Source organism: Paroedura picta, chromosome 7 (assembly GCF_049243985.1).
Source record: "Paroedura picta isolate Pp20150507F chromosome 7, Ppicta_v3.0, whole genome shotgun sequence".
Taxonomy (NCBI): domain Eukaryota; kingdom Metazoa; phylum Chordata; class Lepidosauria; order Squamata; family Gekkonidae; genus Paroedura; species Paroedura picta.
In genome coordinates this window covers 73,251,777-73,276,526 of record NC_135375.1, presented here as the reverse complement: position 1 = coordinate 73,276,526, position 24,750 = coordinate 73,251,777, and the positions used below count along the sequence as shown (strand labels likewise).

The window sequence follows — 24,750 nt, the reverse complement described above, 5'->3', positions numbered from 1 at the left end:
ATGGTTATGTTGACCTGCCCCCCCCCAAAAAAAAAATGGCCAATGATAGGCCTGGAGGGATGTGAAGGGAGGGGGACTTCCTGATCTTAATCTGCATGACTGTACCACTTCTAGGGTTTCTCAACACCTGAAGAATGTTTCAGGGGTTTATCAATGGTAAAAAAGGTGAGAAAGGCTGGTATATATATTCTGTGCACTACCGCAAATACATAGAGCACTATAAGATATAATTCTTAATATTAAGTGTATAACTAAGCCTTCAAATAACCAGTTTACTCCTGGGCATGTACAATTGTCTCTCACCACCATGGTTGAAACTTAGCCAGCCCTTGTGTCTCTGGAGTGAGGGGAAGGTCTGTCCTTTCAGCCTTCTTACTTTGTCCTTAGGATGAAGAACAACACCCCAGGTGAGCCTGCCAAGGCTTTTGGAGGACAGCAAAGTGGCCATGAAGAAAAGGGGCACAAAATCATCACCACCCCACCGTGGCCAACTTCCTGCGTGGCTGCTGTGCAAGTAGCAAGGGAGGCTGTACTCTTGCCTACTACAAGTTTGCGTCAAAGAGCCTCATAAGCCACTGAACTCAAATATTAAAGTCTTAAATTTAGCTGCTGGACATTTTTTATTTTTTTAATTTATTTTTATATCATTACTTTCCCCTAAATTCCCTGTTCTGGATCTTCATAATAAGATACAGGTAATGAGCATTTTTAATCAGAGCTGCTTCTCTGGAAAAAAAATATTGTGGTAGTTTGTGTGCCTTTTTAAACAGAATACCTAGTCCACGGATATTCAGAAGGGACAGTATTAACTTATCACTTCCCCACACCAGGTAAAACCCGCTTCATTTCTGTTAGGCAGCTGTTAAAGGCAACGAAGCCCTGCCAGCAACACAAATATTGGCAACACTAATTATAGCCACCGTCCCACCAAACATGGCCAACACTGATGGCATGCCCCCATGATAACTGTCCCCAAATGGCTGTGGCGAACAGAGAGCTGGTGAGTGAGTGCTTAGACAACCAATTAGGAGGACAAAAATACCCGGGGTGCACTTCTGTGGGTGTCAGTTTCAGGACTCCTACGGAAAGCAGGCGTCGTTTCCCAGAGTGACCACCAGGTGTCACTCCATACAATGCTAAGAGCGGGGGTTGCGCGACACATGTAGACCAGGCGCTTTACGTACCCTCCGTGTATGTCTGCAAATTGCTCCTGGCTGACGGGTTTTTTACAGGGGAGTAGGAGGGAAAAGAGCCTGATTTGCTGCAAATGCCCGAAAGAGCCAGGAGGCGTCTCAGATGGGGAAGCCCAGCCAGCGTCTGTGTCGTTCGCTGTCCCTCCACCGTTCTCCTCTCGGTCTGTTCTCTCCCTAGTTGCTCGCGTGTGGGGTGAGGAGCTCGGAGGAGGAGCCGCCGCCGCCGCCGCCGCCTTCAGGACCAAGCCTCTCTCGCGGCCTCAGCTGTGCGTGGCTGGCCGGCCGGGCCGAGGGAGGCATCCATGGCTACTCCACCGCCCCGGCTCCTGCAGTGCAGCGTGAAGCTGCTTTTCCTCAGCGAGGAGCAGTTCCTGGAGGGGCTGCATCTCTCCAACCCCAGCCAGAAAGCCTTCCAGCTGGAGGTGCTGCCGCGAGAGGAGGTCGCCGATATGACTGTGACAGACGGTAAAAGTCTAGGAGCCGGGCCCGGGGGGGGGGGGGGTAGGTGTCAAGCTGGGAGCCGATTGGGTCGGAGGGAAGATTTTCCTGGGTGTACCGGGAGGGGGGTTGCTGCTCCAAGTTATTGGTTCGTCGTGTGTGCGTTTTGCAAGTAGTGTTTCCATTTTGGTGTTTACTCTTTCTTGGTTGATACTTTGCAACCTACCTTGGCCTTCTCCGTGGAAAAACTGATGGGGTCATGGACTTTAAATAACTACTACAGTTAGGGGATTTTTTAAAAGGGATTATAAAAGCGCCTGGGGAGGCTGCCTTGGTAGGCTATTCCCCTCCTCCTCTCCCCCCCCCCCCGTCATGAATTGTGCACGTGTCTGTAGGTAATTGCAGTTGGAGTTTCTTCACCTTTCCGTATATATATCCGTATACCTAGTCGCATAAGTTTGCACGTGCATCGTTTGTTTGTTTTTTATGGGCGGGAGGGGTGGCTGCTGCCTACTACCTTACGGAGCAAAAAACTTGCATGGGCAACCGCTATAAACAAGCAGGTCGCTGACTTTTGGCCAGTGCTCGGTGAGATTTTCTAAAATGAGAGGTGTCACAACTCAAGTCAATGTGTAAGGCACAAAGCCTGTCCAGGAATCCTTTCCTTTGTAATGGTTGGCTGGGTGTTACCACTGGGGTGGAAAGGCAGTTTGCACATGCTCAACGTTTGCGATGTGTGGGTTGCTAGTCTCCCACTTATTGCTGGAGTGGCCCCCAGTTTGCCTAATGAGTAAGGAGAGGGCAAGAAGACAGTGTAGTCTGTCATTGGTCAGTTGTGGCATGCTGCAGGCTGAATTAACCACCAAGGATGCCTCAATCACTTATTATGGCAGCTGGTTGTCTGCCACAGAACCGCTGGGAGTGGACCAGAGTGGAAACTGCTTCTCTATGGTTTATAAAATAGTACAGTCCAGGAAAAGATTATATGTCTTGCTGATTCTTTGCTGTGGACCTCCATACATTGCCAGCTGATGGAGCAAAAAGTGTTACTAGGCCCCAAGATGGAACTCGTAGGATATGAGTTCTTACTCTGTGAGCTTGTGGTCATTGATTAAGTATCATAGCTGGAGGAGATATGTGTCCCCAAATCAGCCTTGTGGGACCTTGAGAGTTTGGGAATACACTTCATATAACTGGCAACCTCTGAATCACAAACTAGCTGCAGCTGTTGTAGGCCACCCTTCCTTCCTATTTCACCTGGCTTCCCTTGTTATCAGCATCATAAAGTATTTGCAGGCTTGAGTGCCAAACAATAAAGTTGTATTCTGTTTGGAAATTATCTTGGTATGTAGTTGCTTCCTGCTTTGGGCTTTATGCTAGACAGAAGAGATTGCTCCTTCAAATGTATATCTAACTTCCAAAATGCTTTAGAATCTTTTGTACCATTATTTTCAATTTTGAGAAGTTTAGGAAAAGTGATTCATATGAAACCAGAAATAATTTTATTAAACTATTCCCCTAATCTGAAAGGAGAATGTCTGTCTGTGGTCCTCCATATGTTAACAGCAGTATGGATGGTTTTTGCTACAGTCTGGAAGAATAAGAAAACACCCAATTTGAATACTTGGGGAAATAGAGTTAAAGATTGAATTGACATATCAGAAGAACAAAAATGTAGAGCGATCGAGAGTATCTGGGGACCCACTATGTTAAGAATGGAGAATGCATTAAATGCATTAGATTTTGATTATAGGAATGTATCTAACTAGGATTGGGCTTGCTATTAAGTGTCCTGTTAAATCATTATTTTATTTTTGTAAATTTTGTAATCTTGTATGGATTACCTGTTGTTATTTTGATGTAGGTGGAATGCTGTTCTTAATAAATATATTTTAAAATATTTTGTACCATTATTTTCAAGGTCTTGCTAAAAGAGTACAGAAAATGTGAACTGATGCTCAGAAAGTTTTCAGGAGGAAGGAGACATTTTGGCAGATCTTGAGTTATACTTAAAATTGAGGCAGGGTATAAATGTTTTAAATAAATGAAATAACATCTTAGTGGTTTAAAAGAGTGATTTTTTGTCACCATAACAAAATAATACATCATTTAAAATTATGTATAGACAGCTGTGATAGCAATGGTAACTGGTTTCACTTCTTTTTGAAGTAGAAGATTCCCGTTGTATACAGTTGTATTCATACTGTGTACATTTTTATTATATATTTATTTTAAATGACAAACTTGAAAATATTGCATCTTCCCATATGTATTGTTCTTAACTTAATGAGATGTTGGTTAACTTATAGAAGGCTTAATATTCTCTTTGGTCTCTTACAAATTTGGAACATGTCAACAGGCAAGTTTTGTTATATAAATATAATATATTTCTCTGCCATCATCACATCTACATGTAATTGTCCAGCTGAGCTATTTCCTGTTTTGGGGGGATTTTTACAGGAAGATAAGCCGCAGTGGTAGGTAGGAGAAAAGAGTAAGGAGGTGCAAAGTTGAGCTGTTTTATTAGATCTTCTATACTAGCTCTCCAGATGTCCATGGACTACAATTTGCTGGAGCCCCTGCCAGCATGCAGGGCTCCTGGGAACTGTAGTCCATGGACATCTGGAGAGACACAGTTTGGTCATCCTTGAGCTATGGTATCACATGGACTATGCATAAAGGACATATAACACGGTCAGATCCTAAGCTGTCTCCTGCTTGTTTAACACCAACTATGTGTTTTGTGCATGCTGACAATGTTATAGAAAAATGTTTATTGTCAGTGTTTTCATGCTTTATTGGGGTATGTGGGATTCCATGATTAGCTTGAGTTTGCAAATACTGAATCTATTTAGCAGAGATTAATATTAATTATGATGATATCAGAGCTTTCCCCTTTGCCCTGAATTCATAGATGCCATGGGTTTTTTAAAATTATATAAATTGGGCCTTTGTTTTAAAAGACTTATCAGTGGATAAGATGTTGATTCCTCTCGAGGGGTTGGGCTTTTACGTGGATGGTAAAGGCCACAGGAGTTGTAAGTCTGGAATTAACATATCCCTCAGAAATGCTCTTTTAGTCACTTCAGATATCATTGCGAAAGCACACTGTGGCCCTTTTCCAAGGAATCCTTTTATTTGCCTCTGTGGATCATTTTACATTCCCTGAGCTGCACTGAAAGCTGCCTCTAATGCTTGTCATCTCTTCCCCATGCAAAGTTTTTATGAATAAATAAGTTTGGGTTTTTTTTAGAAATAAAAACTTTGCAGAGCAGCTTGCTGCTAAGGAAACTAGATAATACTTCTAGTGGAAGTAAAACGTTTCTTAATATCCATGCCCATAAAAATTAGTTCCTATGTTGCAGGGAACTGATACCATCCATACCACCACTGATGTAAGGTAAAGGTAGAAGTGGTATATATGCAAGTGAGAGGTAAGGACCATTAAAAACATTCATTCATCAAAATATGCTTATAGATCCAATTAAAGAAGTTTATTCAATGGATATGGAGTCATTAAACTGAAGTTATTCTTTTGATAATACAGAGTCCTAGAGCACAAGGGGCAATGAACACGAGGGGCAATTACAAGACAACTTATTATAAGTAATGATCAAACTTTACAGATACTCAGCTTCCTCCACCACAGTCAAGGACATGCTGTGAAAGCAGGCAATGTCATAAACCAGTGCTCCCCAACCTTTTTATCACCGGGGACCAGTCAATGCTTGACAATTTTACTGAGGCCCGGGGGGGGTAGTCTTTTGGCGAGGGACGTCGCCGCCGCCTGACCCCTGCTCCACTTGCTTTCCTGCTGATGCCCCTGTCTTCCCACCACCCGCTGGGGGGCGCTGCCAACAGCAGCTGCGCAGTGGCACACCGATGGGGAGCCCCAGCCATGGTGGCCACTGGAGAGCACCAAAGGTGAGCTGGCAGCAGAGTGGCAGGGCAGACCCCAAGGCAGCAGTCGGGGAGGAGGAGCCGTGGCCCAGTACCATCTGATCTACGGACTGGTCCCTGTCCCCGGACCAGGGGTTGGGGACCACTGTCATAAAATAAACTGTCATAAATAAAAAGTGTCATAAAGTGCTCATGACTCTTCCTTGGGAGCTGATGTCCTTCATTGTATTCCTGATCTCATTATACAAACCATCAGTTGAATTTATGCATAGCTATATTTGTTTAAAGAATGATAAAGCCTCTCACTTAGCAGCACTTCCACATGCTGTGAACACCAGTACTTACAAAGCACTGCAAAAACTGTTTGGTCTGTGATTGGAGTAGAAAAGGTAAAATTGATGTGATCCATTGGATCAGAATCATCAGGCCACTGTAGGGAAACCAGGGCTGATTCTGCACTTACTTTGTTTATTCCATTGTCAATCCTGCTGAATTCAGGTCATTTTGAACCCAGGTCTTCCTCAATGCTTTCCCCCAACTTGAAATATAAAGTGTTCTGCACTTCATTGGGGAAGCTGAGAGGAGGATGGTGGAGGAAGTTGGCATGTTTTATTTCTCCTCTTTTGACTGCCAGTGGAGAAGTCTAGTGCAGCAAGAGGCTGCTAGTCTCTTTCCTTAACAAGTGGTAGGGGGAGCTGTGCCGAGCCAGCCAGCACAGCAACAGCAGGCTTTCAGAAGACAAGGCAAATCTCTGCTGATTCTAGAGCGCAGTCACTGTAAAACAGATTCTAGAGGGAAACAGGGAGAAAAAAATAAATATTGGGGGGAAAGTTTTGCAACCAGGAAGTCATTGAACTGGTATCCAGACAATCAGGGATAGACTGCTTCTCTACCTCAGTGGCTGGATCCATTATACCGAGTTATCTCCACTCTTGGATATTGCGGGAGAAAGGTAGGGTCACAGCAGCTCAGTCATACATGTTTCAGATGGAAATTTTTTAAATGCCCAAAATCAAAAGTCTAATTCAGCGTAGACGGCAGGGATTTTTTTGGACTGGGAGTGGATAAAAAGCCCGTGCAGACTCCACCCAGGTAGAGAAACCTCCCAACCCCTAGCTGCTCAGTGGTGTATCAGCATGAGCAAAAAAGGAAGGAAGATGCCATTTCTAGTTACAAAATGCCAAACTCCACCCCCCCCCCCCAACATCCCCAGGGGATGCTAACGAAGGGTTGGCAACTCAAGATGTGGCAGGAAGTGTGGTCTGGTTAGACTTTTGAGCCAGGGGTGAGGTCACCCAGATACAAACCCCTAGTCAGTTTGGAAACTACCTGGGTAGTGTCAGTAATAACCCGATCTCATAGGTTTGTGAAGATGAAATGGAACAGCGTTCTGTATACCACCTTGACTTTTATGAAGAAAGGGTAGTATTAGATATGTTAAGCTAGTATGCTGTTTTTTTTCAGTTCTATAGTGAAACGACACAGAAAATGGGCTGCTGTCAATACCTTTGATTAAACCAGCCTCTTCAAATGTGCTTTCTGGGGATGTTTTCCACATCATTGAGTTTTCCAAGAAACCTCTCTGCATTTGCCCCCAAACTCACACTTATTTCTGGAAATTGTGAGCCATGTTTTAGGGGGACACTCATTTGGTGCATGGCATTCATTAGGCCTATTTGGCTTTACTGACATGCTGTCTGAATTTAGAGGGTACCTTTGAGCATAACCTCCATTCAGGTGCCTTTCAGGGGTCAGGTGCCTTTCCGGGGTCCTGGAGGGCTAAGAATTGTTTGCTGCTTGGAGGCACACACATAAGAATGAGGATCTTAAATGATCTGTGAAGGGATTACTACTTTGCCTCCACAGCCTGCGGTAGGCGTCTGTCTTAAAATGTATGCCTTGTAAAAGGCGGCTTGCCTCAAGGAAATACTTGTTTTGATTTGATTTGTTTTTACTTTCGGAAAGCTGAAAACAGCAAGCAAAAGGTGAACAGAAACAGTCTTACATGCCCAGATTCATCCCACACGAGAGTGAGAGAGCGCCTTGGCCTTCTTGAGCTTCTGGCCTTGCCAGGCTCCCCCTTCTGTGTTCTGCCTGGAAAACTTGTGCTGCCGCCACAGACCATGAACTGAAATAGCTCCTACCTGAGTGAACTGAGGCCCTCTGCCCTCTCTGCTGCTGCCTTTGGAGGCTTCAACTTGACTGCACATCTGTGTTTCTTGCGTTGGGGCTGCCCAGACTGAGCTCCCTCTTGTCCTCTCCCTTGGTAAAGTGATTGATTTGGGCTTTGTGGTTGTAGAGACCAGTAGGTCTGTGTTTAGAACGAAAACCAGTTTAATAAAGGAGTAAGTGCTGCACACATCCTTTGCAAGAGCAACAAATTTAGTGAGGATTAAAAGAAACTGGGAGTAAGCCACAAATCCTCTTTCCCTGCCACTCACATGCCCTAAATTATGTTAAAAATAGGATAGGATAGGCTGTTTATTCTTTGAATTGCACGTGTTCAGAATCAATCCATTACCTCGGTTCTTTTGTTTGGGATTCCCCCATCCTTCTTTCTCCTACTCCTTGTGGGTCATCCTTTTCTCATGTCTGAAGGGAAGGGATACTGTCTCTTTTTTTCCACTTATGCTCTTTATTCTACCTCGGCCACAGCCGCCTGAATTTCTACGACACTGAAGTACCCTGCACTCAGTAAGTGAGTGACGTCCTCCTGCATCTTGGCTTGGGAACCAGCAAGGATTCCTTTATGGCTTTAAGCCTGTATAGCGTGGGTACTTTAAGGGTATGGTCTTTAAGCCTGTACATCTGGGGTGTAAGGCATTTCTACACAGAGTAGAATTAAAACAGATAGTTAGGTTTTCTATTTTGCATATATGAAGAGAGAGTGTGAGAGAAGAATGAACACACACAGTTTTCAATTGTGAAGAATTGGGCTTTTGTTTTTAGATTGGGAAAACTGTTTTGTTTCCCCCAAAAAACAACAGTTGATCTCCCCCCCCCCCACGCCCACCCACCCACCCACCCACCCAATAGGCTTTGCCCAGCCTGGCAATAAGTAGGCAACTGGAAAACCCTGGAACAGATGTCGTACTGTTTTATTTTTTTAATAAATTATCCAACCAGCTACTGCTTAAATGATCCTGATGAAAATGCTCCTTTGGTTTCTATGTCTAAGAGCACAGTGTGGTGCTTAAAAGTATAAAAGGAGTTTGTGAAGGATGCCATTTATTTAAGGAAGGTATAAGTTTAAGAGCTTTTTCCTCAAAAATAAGTGCTCTAGTTAAGCTTACATTCTTTTTTGCTAACTCTTCTACTTAGAAAAAGGAAAGGTCCTATTAAATGAATGTACACTTACATATGTAAGTGGCATAATGAGAATATATAGACATGGTGCTTGTGAAATAGTGTCATACCGTATTGATTTGTTACTGTGCTGGCATAAGAAAATTAATTCAGGTATGTGAGGTAATAGATTGAAAAGGGCTGTGGCTCAGTGAAAGTGCCTCTGCTTTCCATACTGAAGGTCCCAGTTCATTCCCGATCATCTCCAGTTAAAAAGCACCTGGCAGTAGCTGATAATTATTGTAAATTTTATTGGTATCCCACCCTTCCCTAATTGGCTCAGGGTGGGTAACAACTGACTTTCAAACAATAACAATTTATACCTTTCTGATGTGGAAGTGATGTGCTAGTGGGTGAACAAGCCCGTAGGCCAATTGCAGAAGCACGACGAAGGAACTGGCATGTGCTAGTGGGAGTAGACAGTATTTATTTATTATATTTATATTTACGGCCCTCCTCTGAGACTCAGGGTGGTTTATATAGAACTTAGCAGGGAACAGTACAGATAATAGTCTAAACAGTAACAATAAATTGACAATAGAACAGTATGATGAAACAGTAGAACAGTAATTTAACTACAGTGTACTGACGGCCCTGTGGGTTGGAAAAATCGGCGGTGGTTTTCATGGGAGAAAGGCTTGAGGGCCAATGGAAGGTGATTTGTTCAGGTTGATCTTGACTAAATGCCTGGCAGAGGAACTCCCATTTGCAGGCCCTGAGGAATTGTTCAAGTTCTGTCAGGGCCCTGATCTCCTCTTGGAGCTCGTTCCACCAGGTTGGGGCCAGGATGGAGAAGGCTCTGGTCCTGGTTGAGGTCAAGTGAGCTTCCTTGGGGCCAGGGATCAGCAGACAGTTGGAGGTAGTGGATCGTAATGTTCTTTGAGGGGTGTAGTCAGAGAGGTGATGCCTCAGGTACACTGGGCCCAGACCACGTATGGCCTTAAAGGTGATTTCCAGAACCTTTAGCCTGATCTGGAATTCAACTGGAAGCTAGTGCAGCTGTTGAAAAGTGGGCCAAATGTGGGCCCTCCATGGTGTTGCTGTGAGGATCCTAGCTGCTGCATCTTCAACCAGCAGTAGTTACTTGATCAAGGTTAAGGACAGACCTGCATAGAGTGAGTTGCAGAAATCCAGTCTTGAGGTGGGTCACTGTGGCTAGGTGTTCTGGGGCCAAGTGGGGCACTAGTAGTTTGGCTAAGTGAAGGTGATGGAATGCCAGCCATGCTACTTTCATGACCTGAGCCTTCATTGAGAGGGAGGCATCAAGAATCATGTCCAGGTTGAGCCACTGATAGCTATACTCTGTCTAGGTTGGGAAGGCATGCTTCCTCGTTTGGACCCTTCCTGCCGAGACACAGGACCTCCATCTTTGAAGGTTTGAGCTTCAGATGACTCTGCTTGAGCCACCTTGTCACTGCTTCCAGGCCTCTGGTTATTGCTTGTGGGGGAGAATCAAGGCGGCCATCCATCAGGAGAAAGAACTGGGTGTCATCGACATCCTTCAGTGGTATACCATTAGATGAGACCGGATCGATCCCATTCCGAAAATGAGGTCCAGCGTGTGGCCTGGTTGATGGGTAGGGCCGACAACATATTGCAAGTGCCCTAGCGTTGCCATGGCTGACACTAGGTCCAGCCATCCAGGATTTCTTTCAAATCTTGCTGAGGACTTTGGAGCCTGAAGAAGACTCCTTAATTTTTTCTCCTCCTAACCTAATCAGGTAACGGGAAGAATACACAGTAATTGAAACAGAAAAATACAGTCTGAAAACCTGGACAAGAAAGTGTTGTCTGCACCATTGCAGAAATATTTTGCAGCATTCTGTAGCTTTCTACATGTTGTTTGCTTTCCAACTGTTAGCTTTGTTTCGAAGCTATGCCAGACATGCCCTGCTGTTGTGTTACATTTTGACTTTTATTTTCCTCCATTAACTATCTCCCTAGTAGCCTTCTGAATAAGAAGCTGCAGTATGGCTCTAAGTTCTTGCTAAAAGAAGTGATCTTTTCACTGCCTCTTCCTTGTTTTCAGAGAGCTTTCTTTATCCTTATCAGACAGGAATGAGAGAGAACAATACTCTGTGTAGTCACTAAATAAGGATACATGTTGAGATCATAGTAATCTAATCTTATCGAAATAGACCATTTATGTGTCAGACATTTCTGGCATCTGTAATGTATACTCTATAGAAGCTGTCACCCATTAAAGATTATCAGACTTTCAAGTCTGACTTTTATTTCTCATACAATATTAGGCTGCAACATATCAATGTGATAAAACATTTAATGACACTGCATTAGGTTTCTGAAAGATTATAGATGGTTTTCTTCAAAGCTGCCATTACGAAGTGTGAACTGGATAAGATGGCTTGGAGGTCATCACAAGCAAAGTTTGGCAATGAAGTTTGGCTCTTCCCTATGAACCTACCCTTCCTCTCTGGTTATCTTTGGAGATGCAGTTTTGGGTGCTTGCACCATCTGAGGCTAGACAAGTGGCAAAGGTTCTTCTTGGTCATGACATTAAAACCTTAGAAGTCCTTCCCCAAGAAAGATTAATCTGTCTCTCTTTATTTTTGCGTTTTCCCAGCAGGTTTTGTTTTGTTTGGCATTCCCTCCTTAACTCACATTAGCTCACCTCCTTGGTTCTGTGCTGTTATGTTTTGTTTGATCATGTAAGTGTATGTGTGTGGATGGATTTTAATTACTATAGTGTTTGAAAAGTTGTAATGTTTTCTGCCTTGGGGCTGTGGGTTGAGTTGAAAGGTGGCAACAATAAAACAAATAAAGCCTAGTACCTCAAGTTATCACTTACCATCAGGCTTGCCAACCTTCAGGTGGCACCTAGAGATCTCTGCTGTTACAGCTGATTTCCAGACAACCAAGATTGGTTTATCTGGAGTAAATAGCTGTTTTGGAGGGTGGATTCTGTGCCATTATACCTGTTGAGGTTCCCTTCATTCCCAAACCCCACCCACCCCAGGCTTCACCTCTTTCGGGTATTTCCCAACCCAAAGCTGGCAACTCTAAATCTTGCCCTGTATAGAGTATACAGTAACTTGATACTTAAAGAAAGCAGCATTCATGGTTTCTTGTTGATTCTTCTCCATACAGACCTTTCAGTATTTAGAGCAAGCCATGTTAGTCATATGAGTCCCTTGCATTTCATGGTAGATTAAAGAATGTGAATTGTCACATGGAGTCATATCCATTTCTTCTTTAGCAGCCTTCTTAACAAATCTTCTTACAAAAATTATGTTCCTCAATAGCAAGCTATTAACTCTCTGTATTCCGGTAAGATTTGACAAGTTTTGTCCAAGATATGCACTAGTTCATATTACTGCTACATATAGCACCCCTTATTCTAAATAACCAAAGGACTTCTCTTATACATAGAAATCTCTTTACCATGCATTAGAATAAGAAGACCCCTTGCTTGAGCAGATTGACACCAGACCATAGTATCTTAGGATACTAGACAATTTCCTGCTTATCTAACATTAAAAATCAAATGCCGTTCAAATTTGGTTTTATTTAAATTTAGTATTCTTCAAGTTAAAACAAGGAATGTGAAGCAGTTTGGGGGGAGCTGAGAACAAGAACTTTAAAACTTGGGAACTTTGACACAGTATTCTACAACAACCTCACAATTCAAGGTGGCTCACAATAGTAGCTTAAAAGATTCTGGTGTAGTCTAGCATCCCTTTTTTGTAGGTCTGGGAGGTGGGATACAAACTTGGAAGTTGGGAAGAGTTCCAGGTTTCTTCGTGGAATTGATTGTTTAAATATATGTGCATATTGTGATTTTATGTATTGGGGTTTTATTGTGAGCCGCAGTGAGCCCTTGTGGGAACGGCGGGATAGAAATGTAAAGATAAATAAATTAAAATATATGTCTGATTTTGACATTTTGGGTTGCCAGCTCTTGGTTTGGGAATACCTGGAGTTTTGAGGGTGGAGGCTGGAAGACTAGGATGTAGGTTGGGGAAGGGACCTTGGTAGGGTACAATATCATTCAGTCCACCACCTAAAGCAGTTACTTTCTCTAGAAGTAGTAGAATAAATGTTTTAAATAATAAGCAATTTATGCAGTATGAAGATAAGTTGTGATTCCAAGAGCTCTCCAGCCCTTACCTGGAGGTTGGTAATACAACCTAGTGCAATTGCTGTGTCTTTGCCTGAAATAGTTCATTTCTGCAAACTGTACATGGGGTGGTAGCTCATCCCCACTTTAGACTGAAAGGGCCACCAAATATCTTAATATACAGAACAAAAGGAAAATAATAGAAAAATACAAACTGAGACCCACCAGGGCTTGAGAGGACCATCTTATTTTTCCTTACCCCACTTTTTCCTCTTTCTTATTCCTAAAAGCCTCAGTAGCCTCTCCCCTTTTCCTACCTCTCCTGATCCACCAGCCAACCTACCTACCCATATTATTCTCCACGCCCGTGCCTCCTCCCCCCCCCCCCTGCAGCTCGGTGCTCCCTGCGCTGGGAGCGACTGGCTGCTTCAGATGCCGAAGCACTGAACCCTTGCAAGCCCTCAATGGACTGTGACCCTCACTGATATAACTCCTGATGTCTGCCAAGTGTTTTTAGAAAGTAAGTGGGGCCAGGTGGAGCTTTTGCCCAGCAAGGCTTTTGATTGGTTGTACAGATTTCTGAAAAGGTTGCAACTGCTACCACAGCACAACAATATTCAGTGTATGACAGATGATAACCTGCAGAAGCCATTTTATACCCACTTCTCCCTTCTACAGCAGCTTTCTTGTGGCAGTCATTTTGTGGTTGCATCTACCATGCTGTTTCAAAATGCCAAAGATGAAGTTTGGTTCATGGACCAATTCGTGCCCATCCCTATTGGCTACCCATAAAAAGTAAAATAAAATAAAAATACCACACAGACACCCCCCCACACACACACACACACAAACCATAAATCCAATTACAACTTTAAGGAATATCCGTCTTTTTTTTTTTTTTGCACATTTTCAAGATGGATGTTCCATAACAGATTTAATTGGAAGTAAACATCCAAACCCATTGCGACCCCATGGACAGTGACCCCATGGACAGTGACATAGGTTGAATACGACCTCGCACCTAACAACAAACATCCAAATGACAAAATTGATCAATTTGTTCCAAAACTTGTTATCCAATTTTCCAAGTGAACATAGAGGTATATTACTCAGGAAAAAAAATACAGATTTTTTTGTTCCCGGGCACCACTTTGGTGATCCATGGACTAGTTCTTAGTATAGTAAACTGGTGTCTGGGATGTACTGCTTCATACTGCAGTTGTAAAGTCCTATAGTCATTCTTACATAAAATCTTCTGTACATTCTTCTGCAAAATCATCTCCCCACAAATCACATAGAAAACTAGAAAACTAGTTGTGTGGGAGAAGGGTCTAGGGTCTAGGCTTTTCCTTTTCTAGGCTTGTGTGGGAGAAGGGTCTAGGCTTTTCCCAAATGTGCTAGCTGCTCAGTGAGTAGGGCTTGTTGTTTTCTATATGGAATCATGTCATCCTCGAATTCATAAAGGTACTGGAACCACACTTCCGAAGATTTTGCATTGTGAATCAGCAAATTAAATAAGCTTAAGTTGTACTGCAACTAGTAGAATGTTGGTTTTTCATTTCATCACACTTATCTTTGATCACAACTTTTGATATAGTCCTCATTAATCCTGGTCGTGTTGTTGGTTGTATATTTTCTCTATAACTCACTCTGAGCCAGCAGGGAAGGGCAAGTCGTAGAAATAAAATGGTTATTATGAAAATCACATTGCTCTGTATCATATGTAATCAAACTGTGTAGATTTTAGATGCTGCTGCTGCCGCCTCCCCCCCTCCCAATTTTATAAAGCAAGTGGTTGTTTATAGATGGTATAAACTCTGATCAGAGAGCTAATATAGTATAGTGTTTAGAAAGCTGGACTAGAATCTTGGAGAAGCAAATTCAAATCCGTGCTGTACCATACAAGTTTTCTGGGTGATCTTGGGCCAGTCATATGTTCTCAATATAACCTATGGCATTTATTTCAATACAAGGCTAGGTTTCTTCCAGATATGTCATTTAAAACAAATTGCTTACAAGTTATAGCTCTTCTCCCCAAAAAACCATGTTGAGTGTATTACATTTTTAGTGGGTCTGTCTTACATTCAGGGTCACCTTCCTTTCAAGTAGCTATGGCACTTAATAGGGCTGTTGTGATATAATGGAGATGGAGAGAATGTTGAAAGCCACTTTAACGCCCACATATCAATAAACTGAAGCTAAGGAAATTTCTTTAAGTGGTCGTGATCCAGTCAAAGTTAGTAATGAGTAGCTGTTGCTTTCACTGGAACATGCAACACAATCTTATGGATATTTATTACTATTAGAAGTAAATAGTACAATGATGCCTTAATCATAAGTAAGGTTGTGCTGTGTAGGTGTCACTTGTAATATTGGTTGAGGAAAATACTATTTAATCATTTTAAACAAGAGAGGAGCTTTTCCCCTAAATGCAGTTACAAGATATGAATACATGAGCGTGCACAGGTTTTCAGCCCTAGCCTCATTTTAGTAGGACTACTGTCTAATTTCTCATCCCTATTGTTCTGACTTAAAAAAAAATTCAGTGTTGCTTTTGGGTTTATATCAAACTAGCAAGGCTTTTTATGATATTTTGTTTCTTCACATCAGATTTCCCCTATTAAAACAGGATATATTGTTTTCAGGATTGTTTGTAGATCATCAATACCTATAAATGTTATAAAATAAGGCATCAACAAAAATGAGTAGTCTGAAACTGTTCCCAGTGCCAAGATACAGAAACAACAATAAACGAGGTAATTCAAGCACACTTGTTCATGCTGGAGCATCTTAGCTCAATTGTAACCATAGCATGAAATTCTTCTCGCAGTAATGCTTCAGGAGAGTACAGCATTTGCTGCAGCACAATCAGTAATGCTATAGTATAGAATCCCAAGTAATTTACCTTCTGGTCTTCTCTACCTTTCAATCCCAATGAGTGCCTTTGGAGAAGAGCTTGATCATGAGAGAAAGAATATGGCTTTATAGCATATACTGAAATATGAATTGTGCTTCAGAATCTGAATGATAAAGCTGTGTTCTGCTTGTGTTTCTATGAAATTAGCCTTAAATCTTAGCAATAGTGCTGTGACCTTGCACTGTGTGCTGTTCTGAGTTGTTTTTACACTGGCATCCAGTGCGTCTGATGGTTTATTCACTAAACATTCTAAGGACAGGCACTATCATTGTCCATGTTTCTTAATTTTTTTCTTGCATGACAGAGATTTTTCTTAATTAACAAAGCACATATTTAATCCTTTACTGTCATGTAATTACTGCAACTCCACACTCTTTAAGTGCAGCTGGATGCTTCTGGGTGGCAAGCTTACAACTTCAAGCTGTTCTCGAAGCGCAAAATAAGTGGGCACAGCCCTCCTAGGTGGGCCTGTCTGGACTTGTGCGTGTCCCAGTTGGCCTGTGGACCAGTTGTGCCCACCCCATAGACTTGCAAGCTCATGATTTGTGTGATATTATTTAGATTTTTGTTTGTCAGAAATAAGTTTTCTTATTCATAATTAAGAATTCTGAGGCTATTAAATTAAGAATTCTATTATAATCAGTCTGAACGAACACTTCTCAGGAAAATATGTGGTTCCTACTGTACAGGGGAAAGTAATAGTATGTGACTCTACAGTTACATAGTATTACTTTAAACCTTCCCTAAATAAGAAAAGTGTGCTCAGGCTCTAGCATTTCTCTGTACATGGTGAGGAACTTTAGTCTTGAACCAGATGGAGCATTAAGCTAAAAGGATTCTGGTGATTTCCTTCTCAGAACTGCTTTTGGAGAAGTGAGAAATGTTTCTTATTATTCAGTTAGATTGGGCATTCATGCTAGGGTTCAGCAGATACAGCTGTCACTGTATCTCCTTATGGCCACACTTTTTGCCCTTCCACAATAATTTTTGATTATATGTACTTGCTTATCAAAATATGCCATTTTGGTGCACAAAGAATGGTCATTCTTCCATACCTAATTATAGACCCAACTTCAATTTAAATGGGGGCAATCAATGCTAGTAGGTGGTGATTTTTCATTAATGGGATTCCTGCTCCATGCCTGCCTACAAAACTCAGATTAGAGGTCCATCATAGCCAGATTCAGGTGAGTTCAAATTTTGTATAATGCCCTACTGTGTTGGGAAAAGCAGCAGCAGCAGACTCTCCATCTTGCGTAGCAGTAGTAAATTTTGACAGTCGCCTCTTTCCCTCAGCTGGTTATAATCTGTAAAGTGAGAGTGAAATAAAAGCCTCCATGTCCTTTACTCCATTCCTAATATGCACACACATTTCTGTAGGCATAATATCTGTTGTGTTTGTGTTCATGCAGTATTTGAACAGAAATCCAAAATCGTAACACATTTTGAATCCTCAGAGTGGCAGGAAAAAACCTGCTTCAAAATCTGTCAGGGAGTTTGTTGGCAGCAATACAATACATTAGCATCATCATAATATATAATTTATTTTGTTCTTGCATTTGTGCTCCTGGTAAATTCGTTGATATTCAGATAAGAGATTTATATTTTTTTTACATTTAACTATAACAGTTATTTCCTATAGAATAGTTTTCTGGTGAGCTAAATTGATCATTCTTTGTTCTTACAAAAAATATGTAAGCAGTCCCATTAATTTCTTTTGCAGGTCTTATTTGATATGCTCATTTGTAACTGCCGTGTTTTATTTTTATTTATTGCAATGATGCATCCTACAGTTTATGGCCATGTGTAATAAAAGCTGGAAAAAAAAGAACCCATGGCTTCATTTTCTCACTGGACATTAAAAATGATGGAATAATCAAAATAACTTTTCCGTGATGTGATGACATCACTTTCAGGACATGGTTTGACCCCAAAAGGAAAAAAAATTCCAAAACTGAATGTGTGAACTTTGTCATCATCCAAACATGAACCTCAAATACAGGGTGTGGGGGGACACACGACCCTTTATCTCCCAATTAATTTTTTCCAAAGTGAGTCATAACTTAAGCATAACGAAGGTTATAATAGCACATGTTTTCTTCTTCCCAAAGAAGAAATTCTTGGGTTGCACTTTAGATTGGTTTTCATTGAATGGGAAGCACTGAAGGCTTAGGCAAACTTTGTAATACTTACATTATTTTCTAATATAAAGGTAGGATATACATAAGGTAAAGGTATCCCCTGTGCAAGCACCGAGTCATGTCTGACGTCACCCTTGGGGTGACGCCCTCTAGTGTTTTCATGGCAGACTCAATACAGGGTGGTTTGCCAGTGCCTTCCCCAGTCATTACCATTTACCCCCCAACAAGCTGGGTACTCATTTTACCGACCTTGGAAGGATGGAAGGCTGAGTCAACCTTGAGCCGACTGCTGGGATTGAACTCCCAGCCTCATGTGCAGAGCTTTCAGACTGCATGTCTGCTGCCTTACCACTCTGTGCCACAAGAGGCTCAAGGATATACATAGAGGCAAATAAATACTTGTATTGGGCAGCAGATCACTATCAGAACCCTAGAACTATTTCATACCCCATGAATACAGAGCACTCAGTGTTTAACATTTATATGTCACTTCAGACTTGTTCAGTATATTTTACAAATGCTACCTTGGTAATCTTTGTGGTGCAGGAGGAAAGACAAACCATGGTAGCAGCAGGCCTTTCACCACCTTTTGAAGTCATGGCAGAAGTGAAATATCAACCGAGGTCTTCCTGGCTCACATGGATCAGACATGTTGCACTACATTTGCCTCTGTTCTGGGAATGGGAACATGTTGTAGGACTAAAATATAAGACCCATGACATAAGTTGTAGTTCAGTGAGAACGTATTTCAGCAGTCCAGTGGCTTTTCTAAAGGTTAACCAAATTTATTGTAGATTAAACTTTGATGACTTAGCTGGGAAATACCTGAAGATTTCTGGGTAGAACCTGAGGAAGGTGGGGTTTGGGAAGGGAATGGACCTTGTTTGTATATAATGCCATAGAATCCACCTTCCAAAGTAACTGTTTTCTCTCAGGTAACTCATCTCAGCAGTAGTTGTAATAGTGGGGGAACTCCAGGTATCACCTGGAGGCTGGCAACCCTAAGATTACTTCATCAATTATATGTGATGGAGAGATCTGTACCTCTCAAAAGCTTACACTGAAGTATATTGTTAGCTTTTAAAAATGCCACTGCACTCATTTTGTTTTATTGGCAACTCATTTCAATTACCATCATGCTGCTATATACTCCTCATTTATTTTGAAATAAACTCTCTAAAGGATTTTTTTTTCTTCTTCCTTGCAGCTGAGGGAGTCTGTGTGTTTAAGTGTTTGGTTAACAAAGATACCGAGTACTGTCGTGTGGGGAAAGAGTCTGTTTTGATAACACTTGGGTACACCAGTGCCTTACTCCAGTTCAGGTCACATTCTGGTAAGTATTAAATGTATTCGGTGAGTTTGACAATCCATCTTTTGACTTCTCTGATTTTCTTCATTGCTAGAACAGCTACCTTGATACATTTTACTGAGATTATTAATGATAATCAGTGGATCCTGCCTTGGACCTCAAGCTCAATCTCAGCAGATCCACATATACAACCATCAGAATAGAGAACTGCAGTTCAAATGTAAGGGGCATAATTTAAAATTTTATCATTTTAATTCTGTATCAGAGAATTGAAAAGGGCATGATTGTATTTTCGTTATTTTTAACTTCATTGAGAGTATTGTTATTGTTCCAGACTTTGTTTCATGGAAAAATTGGGTTTTAACATGCAGTACTCCCAATTTAGTGAAAATGGTAAACTTGCCCTTTTTGCAGTCACCAAAGGAAATTAAAATGATAAATTTGAAAATAGCTTCTCCACTATACTCCCCACCCAGTGCAGCAGAAGCAGGAAGGGAGAAGGGGAAGGAAGTGTGCCCATGCCTTTCAAGTGCTTCATGGTACATCAGCTCTTTACATTTTAAAGGGCCATTTTCTGTGGGTAGACTTTACTACTGTATAGCTTCAAAAAATCATGGCTAGGTCTTCCACCCATAGAAAATAATAACCCTGTCTACAAAAGTAGACAGGTTTCAAACATGAAGTAATGGTTTGTAGCAAATCCTTTCTGAGTATGTAAAGTTTCCATGCACTTACGAAGGCCCTTCATTACTCTGTCCTCAGACATGTAACCTCTCCTAATTTGGAATACTTGCCATGGAGCCTTCACATGCCATGATCCACAATGACTGATATCGAGCCGCCTCGAGCCTTCGGGGGGAGGCGGGGTATAAATATAAATATAATAATAATAAAATAATAATAATATTGCGCAAAATAGAATTTGCTATAATAGCCATACTACTGCTTTAATTAAAGAAAAGACAACTATAATATTTGTAGCTATCTAGAAACCTTCTCTGGACTTTCTGCATGATACAAATAAAAGTAAAATGATGGTTTATGACTTCTTATTTTGTAATTTGCATTTTTTTCCCTTAGGGGCAGTATATAAATTGAATGAATGAAAATCTTAAATAAGAGTTTTATAATCACATTGACTAACGGCTATTGTAATATTCCAGACACCTAACTTTAGAAACAGAATCACACAGAGCTGTAAGAGACCACGAAGGGCCATCTAGTCCAGTCTGCTCCCAATCTCAGGGATGTAAAAATCACATACTCCTGGCAGGTGCTCATTCAGTTCCCTCCTAAAAACTTCCAGTGAAGGAGGCCCTACCATCTTCAAAGGCAGCATATTTCTTCTACAAACAGCCCTCACCATCAGAAAATGCTTTCTAATATTTAAGTGGAATCTCCTCTCCTGTAATTTGAATCTATTGCTCCTAGTCCTTGGCTGATTCTGCACTTTCCCCCCCCACTGTAGATCCTGCTGAATTCAGATTGATTTGAACATGGGTCTTATTCTTTTCTCCCCCCCCCCCCGGAATTGAAACAGAAAGCCTTCTGCACTTGTTTGGGAAAGCTCGGGGAGGGGAGCAGAGCGGTGGTCACAAAGCTGAACTACTTTTCCTGAACTGGGGGGGGGGTCGGGTGACTGCAGCCGGCACTAGTGCTTAATTTCTTCTCTTTTGACAGCAGCAGCCTCTCAGAGAATGAGGCAAATCTCTGCTGAGAGAAGTGTGGGTGAAAGCTCACACCCTGAATAAATCTTTGTTGGTCTTAAAGGTGCTGTTGGACTCTTGTTTTTGTTGTGCAGACCAACACACCTACCCACTTGAATCTATCCTTCTGGAACACAGTCACTTTAAAACAGGGAAGGAAGTCTTGCAACAGGAAGTCTTTGAACTAACACCCTGGCCAATCAGGGAAGACTGCTTTGCTACCAGGCATAGAGCAGTAAGTTAATTTGCAAAAAGGAGACATCTACACTTATACTGGTTATCGGTTTTTCAAATATTGATGCTTATATCCACTCCTGGATATTGCGGAAGAAAGATAGGGTCAATCATGCATGTTGCAGAGGGAAAATTTAAAGTCTCCATAATCAAAATTGAAATCAAATTTAGTGTAGATGGGAGGGGATTTATTTGGACTGGGAGTGGATAAAAAGCCCTGTGCAGGTTCGACCCTTGTCTCTAAAGCTGCAGTAAATATGTTGGCCGTCTCTTCAAGATGACTGCCTTTTATGTAATTAAACATAGCTATCATATCACCCCTTGCTCTTCTCTTCTCCAAGCTGCACATACCCAAATCTCTCAAACTCTCCTCATAAGGCATGGATTCCAATTCCTAAACTATCTTAGTTACCCTTCTCTGAACACATTCCAACTTGTCAAAATCTTTCCTGAACTGTGCTGTCCAATACTGGACACAATATTACAAATAAGGTCTACCTAATGAGGAGTAAGGTGGTATTATAACTTCTCTTGTTCTAGATTCTTTGCTCCTAGCAATGCAGCCTTCTGAGCTGCCATATCTCACTGTTAGCTCATATTCAGCTTATTGTCCACCAGAATTTCTAAGTCCCTTTCACGTGTATCCTTCCTGTTCAAGCAGAACTCAATCTCCTCATATAACTACTATTGTAAAAGAAACTTTGTATCCACCCTCCAGTCTCTCCTTTGTAGTGTGTAATATTTTTTAATGTACTAAACTTAATGACATCCTTTCTCAACTTTTTTACCATTGAGAAACCTCTGAAATATTCTTTAGGCTCAAGAAACCCCAGAAGTGGTGGGATAATATAGAATATGGTTCAGAAGCATAGCTGTGTACATGCCCACCTGGGGCCCTCCCCTTTCCACCTCTTCCAGGCCCATCATTGACCATTTTGGGAGGGGAGGCAGGTCAACATGTCATATCACTCACTAAATGTTTAACAAATTTTAAATATATATTACAAATTAATTAACTCCCACCTATTTGGGAAACCCTTCAGAGACATCAAGAAACCACAGGTTTTCACAAAACCTTGGTTGTGAAAGCCTGCTTTATGGGGAAGAGGAAGAGAGAGACTTGCGGAACTACTATATACAGCAGCAGCCATATCCAATCAGTCCGGTGGTCTATTCAGGGCTCTGAATTGTCAGCCATCAACCATGATACAACACATTGCTGGTGGACTTTGTGCAGTTTAACATATCCCAATGTGCTAATTTAAAGAGAGGAAATAATATAGATTAGAGTAAGCCATTTCCATATTTGCCTTTCAGTTGTGAAGAAAGTTATACACGAAGAGAGGCATTCTACAATTTGCAGCTGATGTACAGTGGAGAATTTATTTTGGTTTTATTGTAAATTGAATTTCTGTGTAGTTTGAGATTTTTAACTTTTTTTTGGATTTACAGGGTCCTGTTCACTCTTTATGATGACATATATCTACAGCTAGCTTGTATTCATGCAGAAAGGTGCTATTCTTGGCCATCTCACTTGTAGCATTTAGACAACCATAAATTATCAGTAGTAGTCTCTGTTTCCGGTAGAACATGTGTGCAACATCTGAATAGTATCAAGGAGGTCATAAAATTGAATGTCTACTAGCTAAGCACTTGTCTTTTAAAGACAATGGTCATCTATTTAGAGCAGTTCAACCAATGAATGTACAGCCCACCTACTGTTTTTGTTCCTACCTAACAAAAATACTATTTAATTAAACAAATCCTTATTATATTTATTTTATCCTTCTTCTAGGGTACTTGGGCCAATGTGCATAATGTCTCCTCATTTGATACTCTTCACAAACCTGTGAGATGGGTTAGAGTGTAATTCTTAGTTCAGGACCAATGTTGTTTGGTCGCCTATATGGCAGAGTGCATGTACGATGTTTTTCCCCTCCCTCACAGGATTTCTCTTTATATTGTTCTTAGCTAAGCAGCCCATTTTCTTTCTTCTTTGTTTTTCTATGGCTGTCCCAACCAGTCATTTGAATATATACTGGCAAAGGATGACACAGTCTAGGGAGCTGAGGGGAGAGACTAAAATCCTTTGTCTTTGTTTTATAATGGCACACAAGAGGCTGGTGGTAAATCAAAAGTAACAAACCGTTTTATTTCACTTTGAGAGAAAAGGGCCATGTAGGAATCAGGTTTTAGACTTAAGAGGTGAACAGGCAATAGGGATGAGGTAATGTCATAAAAATAAACTAGATAATTTGTCACAAACAACTGACTGTTTCTATTATTCATACACATCTTTAAAACTTGAGGAGAGAGATTTCTTGGCAGTCTCTGCTTACAAAAACAAACAGTAGTTAAGTCATTCTGTTCAGCATGAGCAGAGATGAGGTGGCTCAGAGCCCTGAGTCCACCAAACACCCAAATCCCATTAGGAGAGAGGTGGTCACAATGGCCCATTATGCACGGCCGCCAAAACGGCGATTTCGGGTCACATGGAAAACGCGGAGGGGGAAGAAGCGAAGCAACTCGCTTATGCACGGGATGGGACGCAACGGCGGCAAAACCCAGAGTAACCAATTATGCACGCGGCAACCCTGGTGCCGCTTCTGGTTGCGCCCCGGTCACCCGGAAGCTGTGCTTTCTTCCGCGTTTTGCTAACGCGGCTTTTTCAGCGGCATGCACCGAATCTGCGGCCGGTTGCAGCTGGCTCCGTGCGTTATCGGTGATTTTAGTTGCCGCCATTCCACCCCAAATGCGCGCTATCCCCCCCGTGCATAATGGGCCAATGAGGAACAAACAAATATATTCTGCTTTTAACAATATTAACATCCAAAAGAAGACAGGGTGCGGAACTGAGCTTAAGGGTATATGTAACATCCTGATCCCATAGACTAGAATGGGAACTCTGTTATTGGCAGCCAGCAGATTTGGAGGGCTCCTATTGGTGATTCCAAGACTAGAGAATTCCCATCCCCCCTATTGCTTTGTAGTTTAGTAGACATTTTGATTGTGTGGAGACAGCTTATGTGGAATTGCATCAATTCACAAATCACCATGAACTGCTTGAAAGTTCAAGGAAGTTTGTGCTGGTTGACCTGCTATGAAGTTCAGTTTGCAAACCAGTCAAGATTCAATATGAACTTTAGTTCATGAGCCTGTTCATGCACATTCATATTCAGGAACAAGCAGCAGTTTAACACACGGATGTGGGGGATCAGCAACATAAAAAGCTTGCTAGGAATAGTAAAGAGAATTGATCCAAGTGTGAAACATACTAAATGGCTTTTCGGTCCTATGACCTGGATGTGTCATTTATAGCAGCCAGTGCTAGTTTTGTGAGGGTAAGGGGTTAATATTAAAGAAAGGTTGAGAATATCTGGGGAAATGGTGATCTGTTTTTAAAACAGTGAAACAATAGGAGCTGGATATGGAACAATTTATTTGGACAACTTCTGTGCCATCTCTGTATATAGTCTGCGGAAAGTTACT

The 24,750-nt window shown here is 41.6% G+C and overlaps 1 protein-coding gene across 2 annotated transcripts in view; it reads left to right on the top strand.

Annotated features, from left to right (window-relative positions):
- Positions 1 to 1,158: 1,158 nt before the first annotated feature.
- Positions 1,159 to 24,750, top strand: part of LOC143841119 (histone-arginine methyltransferase CARM1-like) — a 67,079-nt gene continuing 43,487 nt past the window's right edge. Inside the window, exons 1-2 of one of the 2 annotated variants that reach the window (XM_077344909.1) lie at positions 1,159 to 1,658; positions 19,220 to 19,345. In XM_077344909.1, coding sequence (XP_077201024.1) covers positions 1,496 to 1,658; positions 19,220 to 19,345 — 289 coding nt within the window. In that variant the 5' untranslated portion in view covers positions 1,159 to 1,495. The remainder of the gene's footprint in view (positions 1,659 to 19,219; positions 19,346 to 24,750) is intronic. The other variant, XM_077344908.1, reaches the window with a different exon arrangement.